General features: G+C 36.4%; 1 protein-coding gene across 1 annotated transcript; it reads left to right on the forward strand.

Moving 5' to 3' along the window:
• Nucleotides 1-45: 45 nt before the first annotated feature.
• Nucleotides 46-18,470, forward strand: LOC145319459 (uncharacterized). Its single transcript, XM_080161598.1, has 13 exons — nt 46-766; nt 2,047-2,110; nt 2,435-2,505; nt 3,235-3,398; nt 3,593-3,955; nt 4,747-4,893; nt 5,235-5,435; nt 5,607-5,756; nt 6,094-6,237; nt 6,604-6,693; nt 7,053-7,154; nt 10,761-14,456; nt 14,739-18,470. The coding sequence occupies exons 1-13, from the start codon at nt 178-180 to the stop codon at nt 15,444-15,446; spliced, it is 6,489 nt and encodes a 2,162-aa protein (XP_080017724.1). The 5' UTR covers nt 46-177; the 3' UTR covers nt 15,447-18,470.
• The last annotated feature ends 503 nt before the right edge of the window (nt 18,471-18,973 follow it).

The raw sequence follows: 18,973 nt of genomic DNA on the forward strand, positions 1-18,973 counted from the left end.
TTATGTTAAAAAATTTGAAACCAAAGTAACGACCGTTTTAGATCTATTTTCAGTCCCAGTCATGAAATTGGAGGGGGAGGAGGGACTCCCCTATCATCCGGGGGGAAAGCTGATGATCAGCCATCTCGAAGCAGACGAGGAAATATCAGTGATTCCTCGCTGGAAAGATCCCGCCGCATGTCAGGCGACGACTTTGGCGCCAGCCCACCTCATTTATTCACCGCCCCAACGGGAACCGGCGGCGGCAGCAGTTACAGAGATCGAAAGAGCAGCGTTGGGGGTCAGCTCTCCGACCGCTCTCCCTCCAAGACGCCGACCGCTGAGAGTCAGCAATTCAAACAGTCCCCATCCTCAGCTGTCGCCGCGCACTTTGGCCGGTCACCCGTCCCAGTCGCCGCCCGGTCGGCAAGGGAGAGCGCAAGGAGCCGCAACGATAGCGGGTCACAAAAGAGCATATTCAGCCCTGAACGAAGTTCACCACGAGTACCTGCCACCGGTCAGTCGCCAGCAGGTCAAACAACTCCGAGCGGCACAGGATCTTTCCGAGGAGCCAGAGAACACGAGTCCCTTGCCATTGGAGGAGGCGGTGGCCTGTCAGCCGCCAGTCAAAAAGAGAATGAAGTACCTGGGCACCAGCAGCAGCAAGGACAAGGACAATGGAAGTCGCCACGCGGCAGTGGGAAGACGGAGCCAATCGCAGGTCCTGGGTCAGCCGCAGCACAGACACCAACAAACATCAGCTCAACAAAGTCGCCACGGCTTTCAGGTAAAATAGCGACAATATTTTGTAAAATTTTTCATTTAGTTTAGGAATTTTCCAATAATTTTATAATTATCCTTAGTTTTAGTTGATTAAAAAAGAAAACTCTATTTATATTTATTTATGAATTTTGCTTTATAGCAAACTTATTAAAGAAAAAGAGAAAAAAATCATTCTCAAAGGGGACTATCCACGAACGAGAGCACGTGATTCTAAGTACCTTCCAGCATTGATCCTAAGTATTTTCTTTCAGAATATAATAGGTCACCATATATCATTGATGTATTGACGAGAAAATTTATGTTTCACCATGTTTTTTTAGGTATTTAATTGATTTTGAAAACTTTTATAAAGCTAATTCTTTTAATAAAATGGATATTTGATGGTACATATGCGAATACTCGTGTTATATAGATTGTAATTTAATCCATACTAGCATTAATTTAAACATACATATGAGAAATAGTAACTGTGCTTTTAACTTTTTAAAAAGGGAGAGGTCATTTTCTAGTAAATCCCGTAAAGGTGTGTGTTATAAGGCCTAAAAATAGTAGTAGAACGATAAGATGCTCTAGATATATGTATTCCCTATTGAATAGAACAATAGGGAAATTTTTTTTTTTTTTTGATAACCGTACCTGGATTATCTAAAAAAAATACGAAATTTCTATCAAACGCTTTGTTTGGCTCAAACTGACAAAAATTTTAAAAAAATATAATTATAATAATAATGTTTTCTATAGGTACAAGGTAAAGGTTAAGAACAATCTATACCATTAAACAAAGGAAGAAGTCATTCTTTACAGGTTGATTTATTATAATTATATTTTTTTTTATTTGTGTCAGTTTGAGCCAAACAAAGCGTTTGATAGAAATTTCAGATATTCCAGGTACGGTTATCAAAAAAAAAAAAAAAAAAATTTCTTCCCTATTGTTCTATTCAATAGGAAATACAAATATATAGAGCACCTTATCGTTCTACTACTATTTTTAGGCCTTATAACACACACCTTTACGGGATTTACTAGAAAATGACCTCTCCCTTTTTATCATTTGACCCCGAACTCAACAAAACGTTTGATAGAATTTTGACTTAAAAACCTAAACATTTTTTTACTTTTCTTCAACTTGAAGTGGTGAAACATAAATTTTCTCGTCAATATATTAATTATTAATAGTGACCTATAATATTTTGAAAGAAAATACTTAGGATCAATGCTGGAAGGTACTTATAATCACGTGCTCTTGTTCGTGGATAGTCCTCTTTTAATCTAAAATTGTTTTAGGCTCGCGTGAGAGATTATTCTCTCCGACTAAGTCGTCGCCGATTAAGAGTCCGGCACTAAACAGGTAAACTAAGCTTATTTTAAGATATATTTCAAGATTTATTGATAAAGTAACCACTTAATAAATAAATAAAGAGTAACTAACAAGAAAAATTAATGGGGGATAAAAAATTAGGTGTCTTATGATTAAAAATGCTGTAAAAAGCTAAAATCAGCTGACTTTTACATTTTCTTCTTTGGCTTTTTTATGATTCAAAATAAGTCATTTTAGATTTAATGGAAATTCAAAGGATAATTAATCACAGCCCATTTCTGTTTGAATATTTTCAAGCTTGTAGAAGAAAAAAATTTTATTGGGAGAAGATTAATTTAATAATAATTTTTGTAGGTCATCTGATCATATTAAGAGCAGTCCACTATTGAAATCTCCCTTACAGATCCATAGTCAACCATCACCAGGTGAGATTTATTTAAAATTAGTAACAGGATGTTCGTTTGTGTGTCTTCAAAGAATTGGTCATTCTTTATAATATAGTGAAGCGTTTTGGAGGCCATGAGAAGTTTTAAACAATTTTGGTGGAAAGTTTATTCACCCTCCAAAGAGAAATCGTCAAAAAAAAAGAATTTTTCTATCTTTACAATGAAGCTTTTTAGAGGTGGATGAAATGCCATAATGGTTTTTATAGGGGGAGTCCCTTCATCCCCCTAAAAGAAATGGACTTTGCAAAGCGTTTGATACTAAATAAATAGATAAGAATTGTAACTTTATGGTATTTTAACGGTTAAATATACGTTATTGACAAGAGAGAAAGTATGGTGTAGAATATAAAATTATAAATATTATATTATATTACAGGTTCTAAATCTAGTATAGTAGAGCCACTACTAGAGAAAGAGAGAAAGTGTAGTGTAGAATATAAATATTATATTAAATTACAGGTTCTAAATCTAGTATAGTAGAGCCACTACTAGAGAAAGAGAGAAAGTATGGTGTAGAATATAAATATTATATTATATTACAGGTTCTAAATCTAGTATAGTAGAGCCACTACTAGAGAAAGAGAGAAAGTGTAGTGTAGAATATAAATATTATATTAAATTACAGGTTCTAAATCTAGTATAGTAGAGCCACTACTAGAGAAAGAGAGAAAGTATGGTGTAGAATATAAATATTATATTATATTACAGGTTCTAAATCTAGTATAGTAGAGCCACTACTAGAGAAAGAGAGAAAGTATAGTGTAGAATCCAAAGATTCGGACGTGGATAGCGCCAAATCATCGTTGCCAGATACGAATGGACTGCTCCAAGATTTGCACAAGGATGACTCCACAGATACTCTGGAATTTCAGGTAGGAAAATGTTTCGTCGTAGCGCAGCTACTCTTCAATATAGCGACATCGTATGTCCAAGTCTAGATCTAGATAAGAAAATAATCACTAAAAAATATTATGCAGTTTTTAGTCAATTTAAAGTTGTAGAATCTTCCTATAATGACCTTGCCATTCAAAAGATTTTTAAGTTTTTAAAAATGTTAATTTTTCAGGACAAGCTAAGTGATGCAAGCACCAAGACTGAGCACCAGCAGGCCTCAGCAAACCATGCAAAAACTGACGAGGGCTACATCAGCGCTGAAAAATCCATCGTACAAACATCACCCGTCTTCGACTCTGCCCTAATACACAATGACCGCCTGGCCACCAGCAAAACCAAGGACGTTACCGGGGGTGGAGTGTCGCAGACAAATCTTGAGAATATTGTTAGTAACTTAGAGAAAAGTATTATTAATAATAATGAACAACGCAGTGATCAGTTTGATTACAATGCCTTACAGCAGGATAAGGGTCTGGTAGGTGATAAGGATTCTTTTGACCTTGGAGGCCACGGCAGTACGGGTGCCTTGAAACAGGTAATCACATACTTTTGTTAAATTAATTCAAGGCTAATTAAGAGGACTTGTTAAGGTCAAAGAAAAGTTTATTTCAAAGGGGGGAGGCGGATGTGCCACTTTTTGAAACCAAAACTAAAAGTCAAAGGAACTTAACTAAAAAAAGAGTTACAGGTCTGAGATTTTGTATGGCAGTTGCTTTATAGGGTTACAATATGGAACAGTGAAGAAACGGCGGTGCAACCGACGAAAACCGTCGAGAAATTGCAAAAAAAAATTCGGCGTGAAACGGCGGTTTTCGACGGTTGCGCCGCCGTTTCTTCACAGTTCCATATTGTACCCCTATAAAGCAACTGCCATGCAAAATCTCAGACCTGTAACTCTTTTTTTAGTCGAGTTCCTTTGTTGTCTTTTAGTTTTGGTTTCAAAAAGTGGCACATCCGCCTCCCCCCTTTAAAACAATTCAAAAGTTCTCGTAATCTAAGTTCACTTCAAAAATTTTAACAAAAAATATATGTTTAAATTTAACATATAGCTTCCAAGAAACTTCTATCACAATGCCATAGTTAATAAATATCTTTATTTTATTGTTGAATGTTAAAAAAACGCCTTTAAAAATTTGTTTTGAAAGGTGGGGGGGGGGGATGGTTAATGCAACCTTCTCGTAATATAATTGCACAACTTGCACGTAGAATCTGAAATTCGTTATAAAACTTGGCATGGTTAATTTTATAGGTTTTTTTCCCCCCTAAATTGAACAGAAAGTTGGAAAAGTTAATTAACATTTGAATGCTAACATTTACTTGGTTTAGGATAAACAACTGCCTCTTGACTCCAAAAATAAATTTGGAATGAAAACTGATCCCATTGTCCAGGAGGACTTAATACCTGGATCTGGCATGAATCACCAGCAGTCACAGGCAGAACTGGAACGCCAAGCCATCCTGGAAAAACAAAAGGTTACTCTTTTTTTTCAATGCTGTAACAACTTAATCATTCCATTGCACAATAAAATATGTTTATAGTTGAAAAAGTCACATCTAGCAATATAAAAGCTTAAAGAACAAATACTGTAAATTGAAAGAGAATTTATAGGATGATACAAATGTTGTACATTAATATTATGCCCATACAATTTCAATTAGTTAAAAGTTACAGTAATTTTTCTTGAGATACTTGATTGACTTTATAAAACATAAAGACAGAAAGACTAACGAACCTTTGTCCAATAATAAATTAAAATATAGGTACCTAAGTAGGTTATTTATTTGAAATTTCTGTCATTTTCTACTAATTTTAGATAATGGAAGAGTTACAAAATTTCTACCCTCAGTCTCAACAATCTATGCAGCAGAAACCCCATGTCAGTTCAACCCGGCAGCACAACCAAGATCTGCAGCAGCAAGGTCCTGCGGCTGTGGCAGCAGATTTGCAACAGCTGATTCAACAACAGCAGCAACATCACAAGTCTGCGGTTGATCCCTCGCAGCAGATGCAACAGGTTAGATTGAGACAAATTTTATTTATTTCAAACTTTCCCCTGCTAAAGGGTGTGGGTGGGATGTTGTAAAAAATATGTAAAAGGTCTTCAAATACCTATCCATTATATTTAAAAAGTTATGGTTATACTTTGTTGTCAACAACACAATAAAACTGTTGTTTCTCTATTTAGGCTCAACAGCAGCAGTCAGCCGCTGAGCTCCACCACCTGATGCAACAGCAACAGCTGTTAGACTCTAGTAGATCCTCCTCCTGGTCAGCCCAGTTCAACCACATGGATCAGCTGCAGCAACAGCAATACCAGCAGTTGCAACAACAACAGGTATTTTAGTGCAGCGCAGTTTTTCTGCACAGATTCATTTTTTCTCCTGTTGCAAGAAATATTTAGGGATGAAGAGGAAATTGGGCTGTTTATTACACTAGTCCCCAAAGATTTATAATATCGATTTTTTATTCGTTGGCTTTTAAACTTTGAGGACTTTTATTAAAGTTTGCTTGGTTGGTTCATTAAGTTGAGTGTCCAAACATTTCTACGAATAATTGTAATCTGCAGAAGGGGTAATTTTGTTTAGCATACATTACATAACAATTTCACAAAAACTTTATATTATATTCTTAATTGGTATCATCCAGTTGAACATTAACCTCTTGAATTTTAGGGTAAGGGTAAGGAGTTAGACTTGAAGAATATGAAGCAGACTGACCTACAAGCACAATTATACAACGAGGCCTTCTATCAACAGTTGAATAAACAACAAACTACAAATATGCTCTATGCACAGCAACAAGCAAGATATATAAAGGTATATACAATTTATTTTGATACTAGCGGCTACGCCACTAGAGGCCAATAAGGGTCCTTGAGGTTTGGGGGGAAGGGGGAAAGTCGACCATCCCTATTTTAAATTTTAGTTTAAAAAGAAAAATTATCAGAATTTTTTTTCTGGGGGGGGGGGAAGGGGGATTTTTACTAAGTGCGATTTATCTTTGTGTTGGATGTACCTTATTTCAAAATATTTGTAAACCTCCAAGCACCAATGAGAATCAGGCTACATTGTAAAGGAGACGTACATTTTACTTCTTTCTATATATCAAATATCCAGAGTTTTTCATTGCTTTAATACCCTATAAAAGTATACCATTTGTTTTAACTTTATTTAATTTTGTAGGGGCTATCATCATTGAACTATATTGAGTGGATGCAGAACGCATCAAGTCAACAATATCAATACCTGCAAGCCAGTGGGCTACTCAAGAAGGTAAATATAACGGTTTTTTTCATATTTAAGCTAGTCAATAACTTTAGGGCGTACTTAGGTTTTTAGTTTTGGATGACCTAAACCATGCCTTTTTTCTTGATTTTTGTGAACATAATTAACACTCGGGATAGCAACCATTTCAGGGGTTTATATTCTGCACAAGATTATTTTTTTCCCCTTGCAAATAAAACCTATTCAATATTTTTCTTCCCCTAGTAAAAATTAAATTTTCAATTATTCTAAGAGATTTTAGTGTGTGTAAATGAGTGTACTGTACAATGTACATGTAACTTATTTAAGAATATTTCCCTATATCTTTGGTGTTTAAAACAGATTTTAATGTTTTTTTTTCTTTCTAGGAGGATTTATTGAAAGCTTACAATCAAGAGGCCATGAACGCTGGATATTATAACAATCAAAGCTTTGGAAAACTTGCTGAAAAAATGGTCAGAGAACAACAGGTAGGCATTGCAGGAATCTTAAGGGATAAGACAAAGGCTGTTAAATTGATATAAATACACATTGATGATTCACAAAATTCATTGCATAGTTTTTAGAACTATAGCTTTTATTTAATTAGATTAAGCAAGGACGTCTAAAGATTTTTTGGAGGGTTTGTTTTAAAAAATTAAGTTTGGGGTAATGAAGGTGCTTTTGGATTTATATGGGGAAGGTTTTTTTTATTGATCTTCCACCCCTTTCAACGCCATTGACGGTAATTTAAAAAATAATATGATTACCTATGAAAGTAACTCACTTAATAAGGGGGGGGGGGGGGGGGGCGTAATGACATTTAAACTTAAATCTTGAGCAAAATGGTCTAAATATTGAGCTAGACACTTGAAACTTGGTACATAAGTCTAGTCCTATAGATTCTCCATCTAAATGGAAAAAGAATTCATTTTTTTTTACTTTTAGGTTAGGTAATACAAAGTAGAACGATGTTTGTTTGTCTGTCTGTTTGTTTGTAGCGAAGGATCTCGCTAACCGCTGAACCGATCGGGTTCTCCTTTACAGGGTAGCTTCTCATAGATCCCGGGAAGGTTTTTAACTATTTTCTTGGGGGATGGGACACCCCTGCCTCCCCCCCCCCCCAAATAAAAAAGGTTTTTTTAAATTTTTTATTCAAAATCTAAAACACGAAAAATTAAATGTCCTTATTAATAGACATACTGTATTCTAGGAAAAAACTTAAGAAAAAACAATTAAAAGTGAGTTTTTACATCAAATTACACCAAATCAGGCCAAAAAAGGACAAAAATTCCCATTTCCGCAGGGTTTTCTTACCTAACCTTAAAATAAAACTTTTTTTTTCATTTAGGTGTAGTACCTATAGGACTAGGCTTATGTACCAAGTTTCGAGTGTCTAGCTCAATATTTAGACCATTTTGCTCACGGTTTAAGTTTAAATGTCATTACGCCCCCCCCCCCCCCTAGATATACCACACTTTTCTGGGATCTTGCTGAGTCAAGTATCAACTGTTGGGAATATCAAAGGATGACTCCATGCAAAATTTGAGCCGGATCCGGCCAAAACCGGCCGTGAATTTTATGAAAAACCGGTTTTTTTCCGGTTTTTAGGGGGTATCTGTAAATCGATTCAGCTAGAGCAAAACCGGTTAGAGGTACAAAAAATTTTACTTCACATGAAATTTAGCCAATGCAATTGCGTACAAAAATGTACTTCATCATCAACTTGATTGGACAACTCTTTCCCCTCCTAAATGTCCATTAAAACCTCGGAAACGGCAAAAATCGCCAAAAATCACGCCTTCGGCGGCAAATAACGGCTAAACGGTCAGCCGGAGGCGAATGAAACATAAATAAAGAAATGTCTGCCTCAAAAAGTTGTTCAACATCAAAGAGATGCTTAAAGTCTCTAAAACGACTCCTTCCCCTCCTTTAAGGGGAAAAACTGAAAAAACGTGATTTTCAAAAGTATGCCCACTTCGTGTGTGTGGGGGGCACTGAACCCGTCACCCCAGGGTCACCAAATATAAAGTCTAGGCGGCCCACAATGCTGAATTTTCACCAAGTGAAAGTCTTGTGTCATTATCTCTTATAAGAAAAAAGTTATTAATTAATTAAAATTTCAAATTGTGATTTTTTGATGGATTTCTTTGATGAAATGACAGGCTGGTCAATTTTTAGGCCATTTTTTGCTGTTTTCGGCCCGCCACGACCAAACGGTTTGAGATAATCTCACGGGACCTTTTGCCTGACCTAAGCCTGGTTATTTGTAAGGTCTAAGAACAAAAAAATCCTGGATTGGATGAAGCACGACGTCGCTGCATGCCGTCAAAAATCGCTGGTCGGCTCATTTTGCCCCCTCAAACCCTCACCTCATGCCATTTTTCTGTGTAAAGATTATAATTATAATCTTTTGCGTAAGTCTGTTTTTTTTCCTAGACCTCACAAATAACCAGACTTAGGTTGGGCAAAAGGTCCCATGAGATTATCTCAAACCGTTTGGGCGTGACGGCCCAAAAACCGCAAAAAATGGCCTAAAAATTGACTGGCCTGTCATTTCATCAAAGAAATCCATCAAAAAATCACAATTTGAAATTTTAATTAATTAATAACTTTTTTCTCATAAGAGATAATGACACAAGACTTTCACTTGGTGAAAATTCAGCATTGTGGGCCGCCTAGACTTTATATTTGGTGACCCTGGGGTGACGGGTTCAGTGCCCCCCACACCCACAAAGTGGGCATACTTTTGAAAATCACGTTTTTTCAGTTTTTCCCCTTAAAGGAGGGGAAGGAGTCGTTTTAGAGACTTCAAGCATCTCTTTGATGTTGAAACAACTTTTTGAGGCAGACATTTCTTTATTTATGTTTCATTCGCCTCCGGCTGACCGTTTAGCCGTTATTTGCCGCCGAAGGCGTGATTTTTGGCGATTTTTACCGTTTCCGAGGTTTTAATGGACATTTAGGAGGGGAAAGAGTTGTCCAATCAAGTTGATGATGAAGTACATTTTTGTACGCAATTGCATTGGCTAAATTTCATGTGAAGTAAAATTTTTTGTACCTCTAACCGGTTTTGCTCTAGCTGAATCGATTTACAGATACCCCCTAAAAACCGGAAAAAACCGGTTTTTCATAAAATTCACGGCCGGTTTTGGCCGGATCCGGCTCAAATTTTGCATGGAGTCATCCTTTGATATTCCCAACAGTTGATACTTGACTCAGCAAGATCCCAGAAAAGTGTGGTATATCTACCCCCCCCCCCCCCATAGTTATAGGATCTTAAAAGTTATACTCAAATTTTTATAAATACTAAGAGTTTTTGACAATTTTTGTCAGACGTAGAAAATATTAAAACAATCCATATTTTTTATCTTACTAGATAATGCGCCCCTAGCATCTAGGGGCTGTATATTCGGAAGGATATAGAAGGGAGAAAAATAGCCTAAAACCATACCCAGACTTATTTAAAAAAAAACAGAATAGCCTAAAACAATCTCAGGACATATAAGTAGCATTACTGTAAAGGAGAACCATATCGGTTCAGCGGTTAGAGTATTTAGTGATTTGCCTTAAAATTCCTGATCTTTTTAACAACTGTTAATCATGTCATACTTTTAATTTTTATTTAAAAGTGAATTTTATGAACACTTGTTTGTGATAGTTTTATAAATTAATAATATTCTGCGATCATACAGTTTGTTAATATATTTATTCAAAATATACAGATTTCTATAAATTATTTGTCGTTTGAAAGGTATTTAAGCACTAAATTTGAACGGTGATATTTTAAATTTTAGATAGTTTAAACTTTAAATTTTGAAATTAAATAAATAATAGGATATACACAAGACTTTTTAAAAAGTAACGCAGCTACTCTTTAAGTAAGAAAAAATACTCTGCATGTCTGTAGAAAATTTTAATTAAAATCGACGGTTTACTTGTTATATTGATCTACAATAAAATATGAATTGCTTATATGTGATTTTCTATTCTATCTTTATCATATAGCGATATTATTACTATTTTACTAAAATTTATCGCTTCGTTAATGAAACATACTAGATATAGCCTCTTTATAATTAAAATTATTGTTTCAGGCGAAGGACAAGACGAAGCAGCCTTCTGGCGGTCAGCCTGGAGTGCCCTCAGGGTATCCAGGCCAGGCCAAGCCCAGCGCAGACCACCAAAAAGCCTACCTGGAACAGTTTAACCAGCAGCAGCAGATATCCAGATCATTTCTGGAACAGCAGGCGCAGGCAGCTCGAGGCCAGGACACTAAACGGATGCAACATAATCAACAGCAGCCGACGCAACATCAATCAACGGCTGAGGATATGTATAGAATGGGGGCGGCGGCTGGACAGTACGGAACGTCCAGCTCTAGTAGCGCAGCTACCACCCACCTAAAACAACAACAAACCACCCCCACGGGCACAAGTCCGGATAAGTTGAAGAGACAAAGCACTGAAGAATACTCTCATTCTTCGGATCTGCGAGCACAACGACCTTTTGAGCATCGGCAACATCAAAAGCAACAACCTGAAGCTGTTGGAAGTAATAGCAATCTACAACAACAACAATCTAGTTATGATCAACATCATTCTGTTGACCAACAGCAAGGATTAAATAGAGACTATTCAATGTTACAGCAACAGCAAAGTATGTATCCAGATAATAACAAGGACAATCATATGCAACATCACCAAGCCAACCAACAACAGTCATATTCTTGTCAGAAACAAAATAAGGCAAATAGAATGAGCGAGGATGACCGTAGAACATCGCCACATCACAAGCCCCGGCCCATTTCGCCAAGGATGGAGAAACAACAGCAAAATCTGACGTCCTGCCGGATGGATCAACAAGCCTTGGATCGGCAACAGCAGGGCTATAGTCAGGAGGGTGTGTATGGTGTACCCTCGGCTACCCCTGCGGAAAAATTACCTGGCTACACTCCCTCTATCCAACATTCCAGAGAACAAAAGTTGCAGCGACAAAGCCTGGAGGGCCCTGGCCACCATCAGCCACAGCAGCAATTTGTGCAGCCGGCAGCTGGTGAGCACTCCTCCCATCAACATTCATCCAGTAGTAATAATATTAATAATTTACCACCTCCCCAACCCAATACTCAGGCAGATAAAAAGGGTAGAGATACTCCTGCTTCTGTGGCTGGTTCGGACGGGTCTCATAATTCAACCTCCATTGGCACCATCCCCACCGAGTTGCTAGAATTCGTCCATGCAACCTCCAATTTGGAGGTGTTTAAGCCGCAAGATACCAGCAAAGTTAGCTCTGGTGGTAGCCAACCTGAAGTTAAAGTATCAACGAGCAGCAATAATAATAGTGACAGCAGTCCGGCAAAACAGCCCCCTGGCAGTCAACATTCTCAACAGGCCTCGCCTCCCAAATCAGCACCAGTGATACCTGAACGTGATAAAAGCGCACTTGAAGAGTTAGTGAAGCATATTGATGCCTCGCCAAGTCCTAGGGCCCACAGTGAACACCAGACAACACCGAGATCAGATGCTAAACAACTTGAACAGTCTTCCACTGATCACTTTTCATCAGCTGCCTCGCCGTTGCATCCGCCTCCTTTATCCGCCTCTTCGCCCCAACATCCTGGGGAAGGGGATAAACTTAATGAGGGAGAAAATACATCAGGTGGACCCAAAACGTGCCAGCTGTTGTTTTCAACCATACCTGGACTTATGGGTACTGGCAGCCAACATTCTGACAGAGACAATTCAGAAGCAGAAAAGTCTGATTATGATGATACAATGGGAGGTGTGGATTACTTTGATGATTTTGAGGATAATCTTCCTTTGACAGATCGAAAACGCAGCCATCACGACACATCAAAACAAAGTGTCGATATTTCATCATGGAAAACTGATAATTCATCCAAAACTAAAACTGCTGCAGAGACTAAGCCCAAAGAACCTATAAAGAAAGCTAATAAAGTCCCTTGCTACAAAACGGAGGAGAAGAAAGTGGTGGCTAAACCCGCTGCAAAGGTTGAGGAACCACCCCAGCCAGAAACCCTCACAAAACGTGGCACAAAAATACCTTGCTACAAAGAAAAAGATCCTGACTTCGAACTGGATAAGGCTAAAAAGATCCCAGTTGCCCCCAAGGGTAAAGGTGTCAAGGGTGGCAAAGCAGGTGTCGGCGGCAAACTATTTGGCCGCAAGTCAACTCTTAAATATGACCCCAAGGCCATTGAAAAGGTGCACAAAAATCTTGCCGGCACTGACTTTGACTTTGAGGATGAGTTTGATGATGAGCCCTCAATGTCCATGAAAGAGGATGTGCCAGGGTCTCTGAAGGACTTCAGACAGCTTGCCAAAGTCAAAAAGACAGAGTCATCTGATTTTGATGAGGAATTGAGCAGTGTTGCCCAGATGCCACCTGTTCCTACCCAGGATGATGATGACACACCCGCCCCCACCAACTTTGATTTTGATGATGACAAACCTTTAGCAAGCCTTAAAGCAGCCAGACCACTTGCCAATCGCAATAGGAAGCCGCGGGCTGCGGCCACGGCCAAGCCAATCCCAAAAGATGATGATTCGGACTTTGAGGTTGAGCCGAAGAAGGTAGCGCCCCTAAAAATCAAAGCCATTCCAAAGCCTGATCCTCCCCTGAAAGTGCCCAAAATCAAGATCAAGTTTGGTGGTGATAGTAGCAATACCACTACAGGATCTATACCTGACGAGAGTACAACCACGACAAACAGCAGCCGCAAGTCAAGCATCACCTCCCTGGACGACAGCAAGCTGACAATTGCTGCTACCATTGACGAGACTGAAGATAAAGTACCTCAGAAAAAGATTCCCAAACTGAAAATTCTCCTACCACCTCGACCAAAAGAGTCCAGCAGTGACAAACCCAAGGATGTTGGTAGCAAGAAGATTGACGACTTTGAGGACGATATTGAACCGCCTCCACCGTTGACCATCAAACGCACTCCCAAATCCTCGCCCAAGAAGCCCACGCCCCGGCCTTATGATGATCCTGATTTTGATGATGATCCACCGCCACCAAAACAAGACTTCTCCCTGGAGAGTCTCAAGTCTGACCTTGTCAAATCTAGTCCACGGGCCTTGGCCAAAACACGATCTCCGGCTGCTAACAAGCCTTCGCCGCCGTCAGTTGTAGCAGCTGCAGCGGTAGAGTCCAACAGCGTTGCCACAGTTGCTGATAAAAAGCCTTTAGATGCATCACCTCCTGACAACACCAAAACACCCAAAGGCAACCTTGATTCTATTACAAACAAAGTTGTGACAACCAAACAACAGACCAGTGTTGATAAGGATAGCGAGCTAAATGCAATATTTGGCGGACCCTGTGAACCTCTGACAATGAACATGGGCTCGGCCAGTGAAATGATTGCTGCGGCCGCCGATAAAGACGTTGATGACGGTCCCTCCGAGCTTGATCTTCTTGCAATGGAGTTGAAAAAGTTTGAGAAAGGCAAGGCTGATGAAAAATCCGCTGCCCAAGATGAGGATAGCAACAGCATAAAAGAAGTAATTGACAAGAAAGAGGAAAAGGTTGAGGATGATCATCAGAACAACATCATGATGAAGAAGTACAAAATGAAGAGCAATGCTGCTGACTTTAGCAGGAATACGACGTCGCCTGGACCGCAAACAACTCCTGTAAAGCTGCTAATGTCATCAGCAGCCGCCAGCTCGGACAAGGGCCACCATAGAATGAGAAAGAAAGAGCTGTTGAATTCCTATATTCATGGTCTTGAACCACCGGTCCAGCAGCCGCCTATCATATCTCAGGTAAGAATTTATATAATACAAACTTATGTTTAGAAAGATTTATTTTATGGTACTTTTAGATAAGACTTTTTTTTAAATTATAAAGGGGAGGGGATGTAATACAAAATTCAGTAATATACATATATAAGTAGGTATAGTTAAACAATAAACATATACTTTTAAAATTATTTGGAGAATAATATAATTCAAGTTTTGAATATTTTAAGCTATTATAAACAACATATGTCTAATCAATAGAGCAATTTACATACTTAGTGGGCTAATGATTTAAATATTTACCAGGTGATGACAAACGGGCCAGTGTCCAGCAACCATCCTGCTCCCGCACATGTTCCTCCCAAGGAGCCTATCCGTATGAACATCATCAAGATGCCCAAGGCTGTGGCCAGTATAACCAGTGTTCCTACACGCGCTGATTACCAGCCCCAGCTGGAGGCAAACATGGAAAGAAAACGCAAACGGGAAGGCAAAGAAGACCCCAAGAGCAAGGGTCAGAAGAAGGGCAAGGGGAAGCTAAAAGAGGAGGAACCGTACAGGCCCAAGCTGAAAAAGACCCAAGAAGCGGCCGTGGCTGAGGCTAGCGAGCAAAAGGAGCGGCGGACACGCGGTATGCCGCCAAAAAAGTGTCTCCAAGAGTCGCCGGAGCGTGAAGATCCGCGGGATTCCTACAAAAACAGCCATCTCAAATACGGCGAAGAAATGCTCAAACAATTTGATCAAGAAGAAAGGTTTGGCAAGAAAAAGGACAGAAAGCGTAAAGCAAAGGATGACGAAAATCATGCAGCTAGCATAAAAACCCCGCGCATAGTGATAAAGTTTAGCAAGCAAAAGGACCCAACACCCCAGCGTCCAGCTGCTGCGCCCAGCCACGATGCTTCTATACCTGGTGGCGGTCAGGGCGGCCCGCCGGACCATACCAATCCCGGCTCACCTTTTAACCTCAATAAAATCAAAATTAAAGAACTTAAGGCTAAGGAGGCACAATGCTGAGCGTGGACTTGAAGAATATTACACTAGAAATTGTTATGCAGGGGCTAGAAATTCATTTATAAATATGACTTATAAATTATAATAACAAAATATATTATTTTAAGACTACCCTGTATGTATCTAAGGTCACATAAATTAATTTTTTGCAACTTGGACCAAAAAAAGAATATTGCATAAGATTATCCTTTTTTTTATATTATTAGTTTTATTAATTCTAAAAAAAACATAATTAAGTTAATGTCCTCTGGTGAACAAAATGTATAAAAAAACAGACAATTATAATCTACCTAAACACTTTTATTATATTATTATTATTATTATTGAGTATAATTTATCATATACATGTATCTTATCATTTATATTTATTGTGTAGAACCAACACAACAAGATATGGCAAATTCTTTATTATTATCATTATTAACTTTATAACTAATACCTTGACTCATCAATATATTAAATTGATTCCATTCTAATATATTATTCTATCATATATCATTCAAATAATTCAACAAATTACCATTTTTTAACTTTGTTTTTAATTGTTTATTGAAAGTAAAATGTATTGAAAAATTTTATTGTCTTGTAAAAGTTCATAATTTGTTAAATTTTGTTAGTACAACAAATTCTTTTTAGTTTTTTTTTTACAGAGTTCCTTTTAGATATCTAATTAATTTAACAATTTCTAATCTGCTTCAAGATCATTACAAAAACAACAGAATTTATTTAACGAGGGGATAATAAAACAGTTGCAAGAAACATGAAGTATATTTTTCTTTTTCTTAATTTATTGAAATAGTATAATTTTATTTTGAACCCTTTTTAATGTGCCTACAGCTAATATTAGGTACATATGTAAATGTATGTGGTTATAACCCTAAGTTGCCCAAAATTACATTATATTTAAACAATAAACAAACAACTCCAAATTATAAATTTTTAAAGAAATAAAATAATTTTTATTGAAGTACTGATTTTACTTTTTTTATTGTTTTTAAAAAATGTATTTTTTGACAGCCTAGGTTATAATCAAGTCTGTTGTTACCTTACCGTGTAAGATTATATAGTTGGGTTCACATACAAATTCATAGGTATACCTATTTTAGTAGATAGGTATACCTAGTTTTTATGTGGTCCCACCCTCTAACAATATTTAAAACTCTGTATGCAATGATTGCTCAATTTTATGAATCCCCAGTCTCTACTACAGTTAGAATATCCCTACATATTTTTGTATGAGAGATCAAGAGTGTTTTTTTTATAGATAAGTATTTAATATCTTCTAGTATATAGCAAGGGGGTTAATTTATTTTAAACTAACATAATTAAATAGTTACCTACCAACAAAATAATTTATATTTTTCATATTGAAAATAACCTTTCACTAATGTTATTCCTTTTACTTTGGGTTTATTATTATAATTTGTTTCCTGGTTTTTAATTTACTTTAGTCTTGCCAAATTGTTTAGTCAAATATTTCCATGATACCCTTTCCCCCATTAGTCCTGTTATTTTAAGTTAAAATAACTATTTAATCATAAATCCTGTATAATCTAGACATCACTCAATCTCTCTCTCTCTCATATTCTTCTAATTTAAAATGCTTCCAGTGGCTTGAATGGGATATTTAAATGTATACAAGGATGCTTTGCAAAAAAATTTACCGGCGCTTCGCGCCACTCAAATATTTTATTTAACATTTTTAAAGCCATATCTTTATTTTATCCACTTTTTATTTTATACACCTACAAATGAGATTTTATTTACTTATTGTCCTTGTTAAAATTTAAATCTACCTTTCAAAGTTTAGTTCACATTATTATATAAAATTAAAATGCTAACTATTGCTTAGTTGAAATACTTTTACCAAACCAAATATCCAAGAAATTTAGGAAAAGATTTTTTAATTGACCAATAGAAATAAAAGCTGGATTTTTTATTTGCTTGATTAAGAAATCTTTTCTAGTTTTATTTTATTTTGAAACTTGCCTTTAAGGCATTAGAATAAAGTTATATAGAATAATAAATAGATATTTAGCTTTGGAATTAGCTTAAAATCTTTCTTTTTGTCTTGGTATGAGGGATTTTATGTTTTTTTTAAAATCCTAAATCCTAAATGCTATTTTATTTTTCTAAATAGCTTTATTTTCAAAGTTTGTATGTATTATAATGGTATACTAACTATACTTTATGTATATTAGCTGGAATTACATGAAAATATATTCCTATAACTGCATTACATACATATGTGGCATATAGGTATAAATATCTTTGATGTGATTCCAGGTTTTGTATACTGGTACCTGACCTCACTCATTATAATGTAGAATTATTACAAATTATTCTCTGCGGCCGCCGGTGCACATCAAAATAATAATTATGCACTTTCATTCATCAGTAGAATATATAAGAATTATCCACAATAGTTTTTATATATTTTATAGTGACTTAAAAATTATATATAGTATATATTTATTCCATTATGAAAGTGGACTTTTTTAAAATTATATTAACATAAAATACTCACAATTTTTACATTTGATGCAAAATACAGAGAGAGTTAGTTTAGTAAATAATGAGAAAAAAAACGCGGCAAAATTGTAAGGGCCTATAAAATTAATTTTGTCAATCATAGGAACAACAAAATAAATGACGTTTGGGGGCGTCGATAATAATAATCGGAACTTGGATAAATTTGACTTTTAAAAAAAACCTCCCTTAAATCTTTGTTACCATATAGTAGTAGGACTCAAATTTATTCATTTTCCCGGACGGTTATTAAAAAAAACTCCCAAAACTTTAGATATTAATTAAAGAGTTATTATTATTATTATTATTATTATTATTATTATTATTAAAATTGTACACTTAATTTTACTTATTAGAGCTGCATGTTTTAACCAAAAAAATGTGCAAATATTATTAATTATTATTATGAAATGAACTCTGTATTTGTGTTTGTATCAAGAAACTGTTTCAACTATAAAAAAAAATGATGAAATAATGATCAATAAATTGTTAATTGTTTTCCCTATTTTGTGTTTGTATTTTATTGCATAATATTGGTTTCGCCCCTATCTTAAGAGGTAAAATATTGAGTAGCAGAGGATACTAAAATAGACTAAAACCATACTGGTACCTTTCATCAAGTTTATGAGATCTTAACTAACGCAAGAACAAAATGTCACAATTTTATTTTATCTTTCATTGCCCCAATTTGCAGGTTAGATTAAAGTAATTTAAGGTATCAGAAACTTAAAGAAACCTTCGACGACACATAAAAAGATTTCTATTTAGTTCGACATTGCGTTCCAAAAACCAAGTAAAATATCAATAAACTGGACGTGCTAACTGCTAAACTTTCTGCACTAAGTTTCTTCAAAAAAAGTTTTAACTCTATGTGACGATTCACCCGTATCGCTTCGAAGCTGATTAATACATGATGGATTATAACCGGTTATCAGCCATACTGAAAAATTATGTCTAGCATCGTATTATACATACATAAAAATGTACACAATCAAAATTTT

This window comes from Acartia tonsa, chromosome 5 (assembly GCF_053477335.1).
Source record: "Acartia tonsa isolate MP-2025a chromosome 5, ASM5347733v1, whole genome shotgun sequence".
NCBI classification, from domain to species: Eukaryota; Metazoa; Arthropoda; class Copepoda; order Calanoida; family Acartiidae; genus Acartia; species Acartia tonsa.

What these genes read in the sequence shown, in the direction of transcription:
- LOC145319459 (XM_080161598.1), top strand. Translation starts at nt 178, where the DNA reads ATGTCAGGCGACGACTTTGGCGCCAGCCCACCTCATTTATTCACCGCC. An exon ending in AACAAGCAAGATATATAAAG is followed by an intron (nt 6,238 to 6,603) that starts GTATATACAATT and finishes TTAATTTTGTAG; the next exon opens with GGGCTATCATCATTGAACTA. An exon ending in CCAGTGGGCTACTCAAGAAG is followed by an intron (nt 6,694 to 7,052) that starts GTAAATATAACG and finishes TTTTCTTTCTAG; the next exon opens with GAGGATTTATTGAAAGCTTA.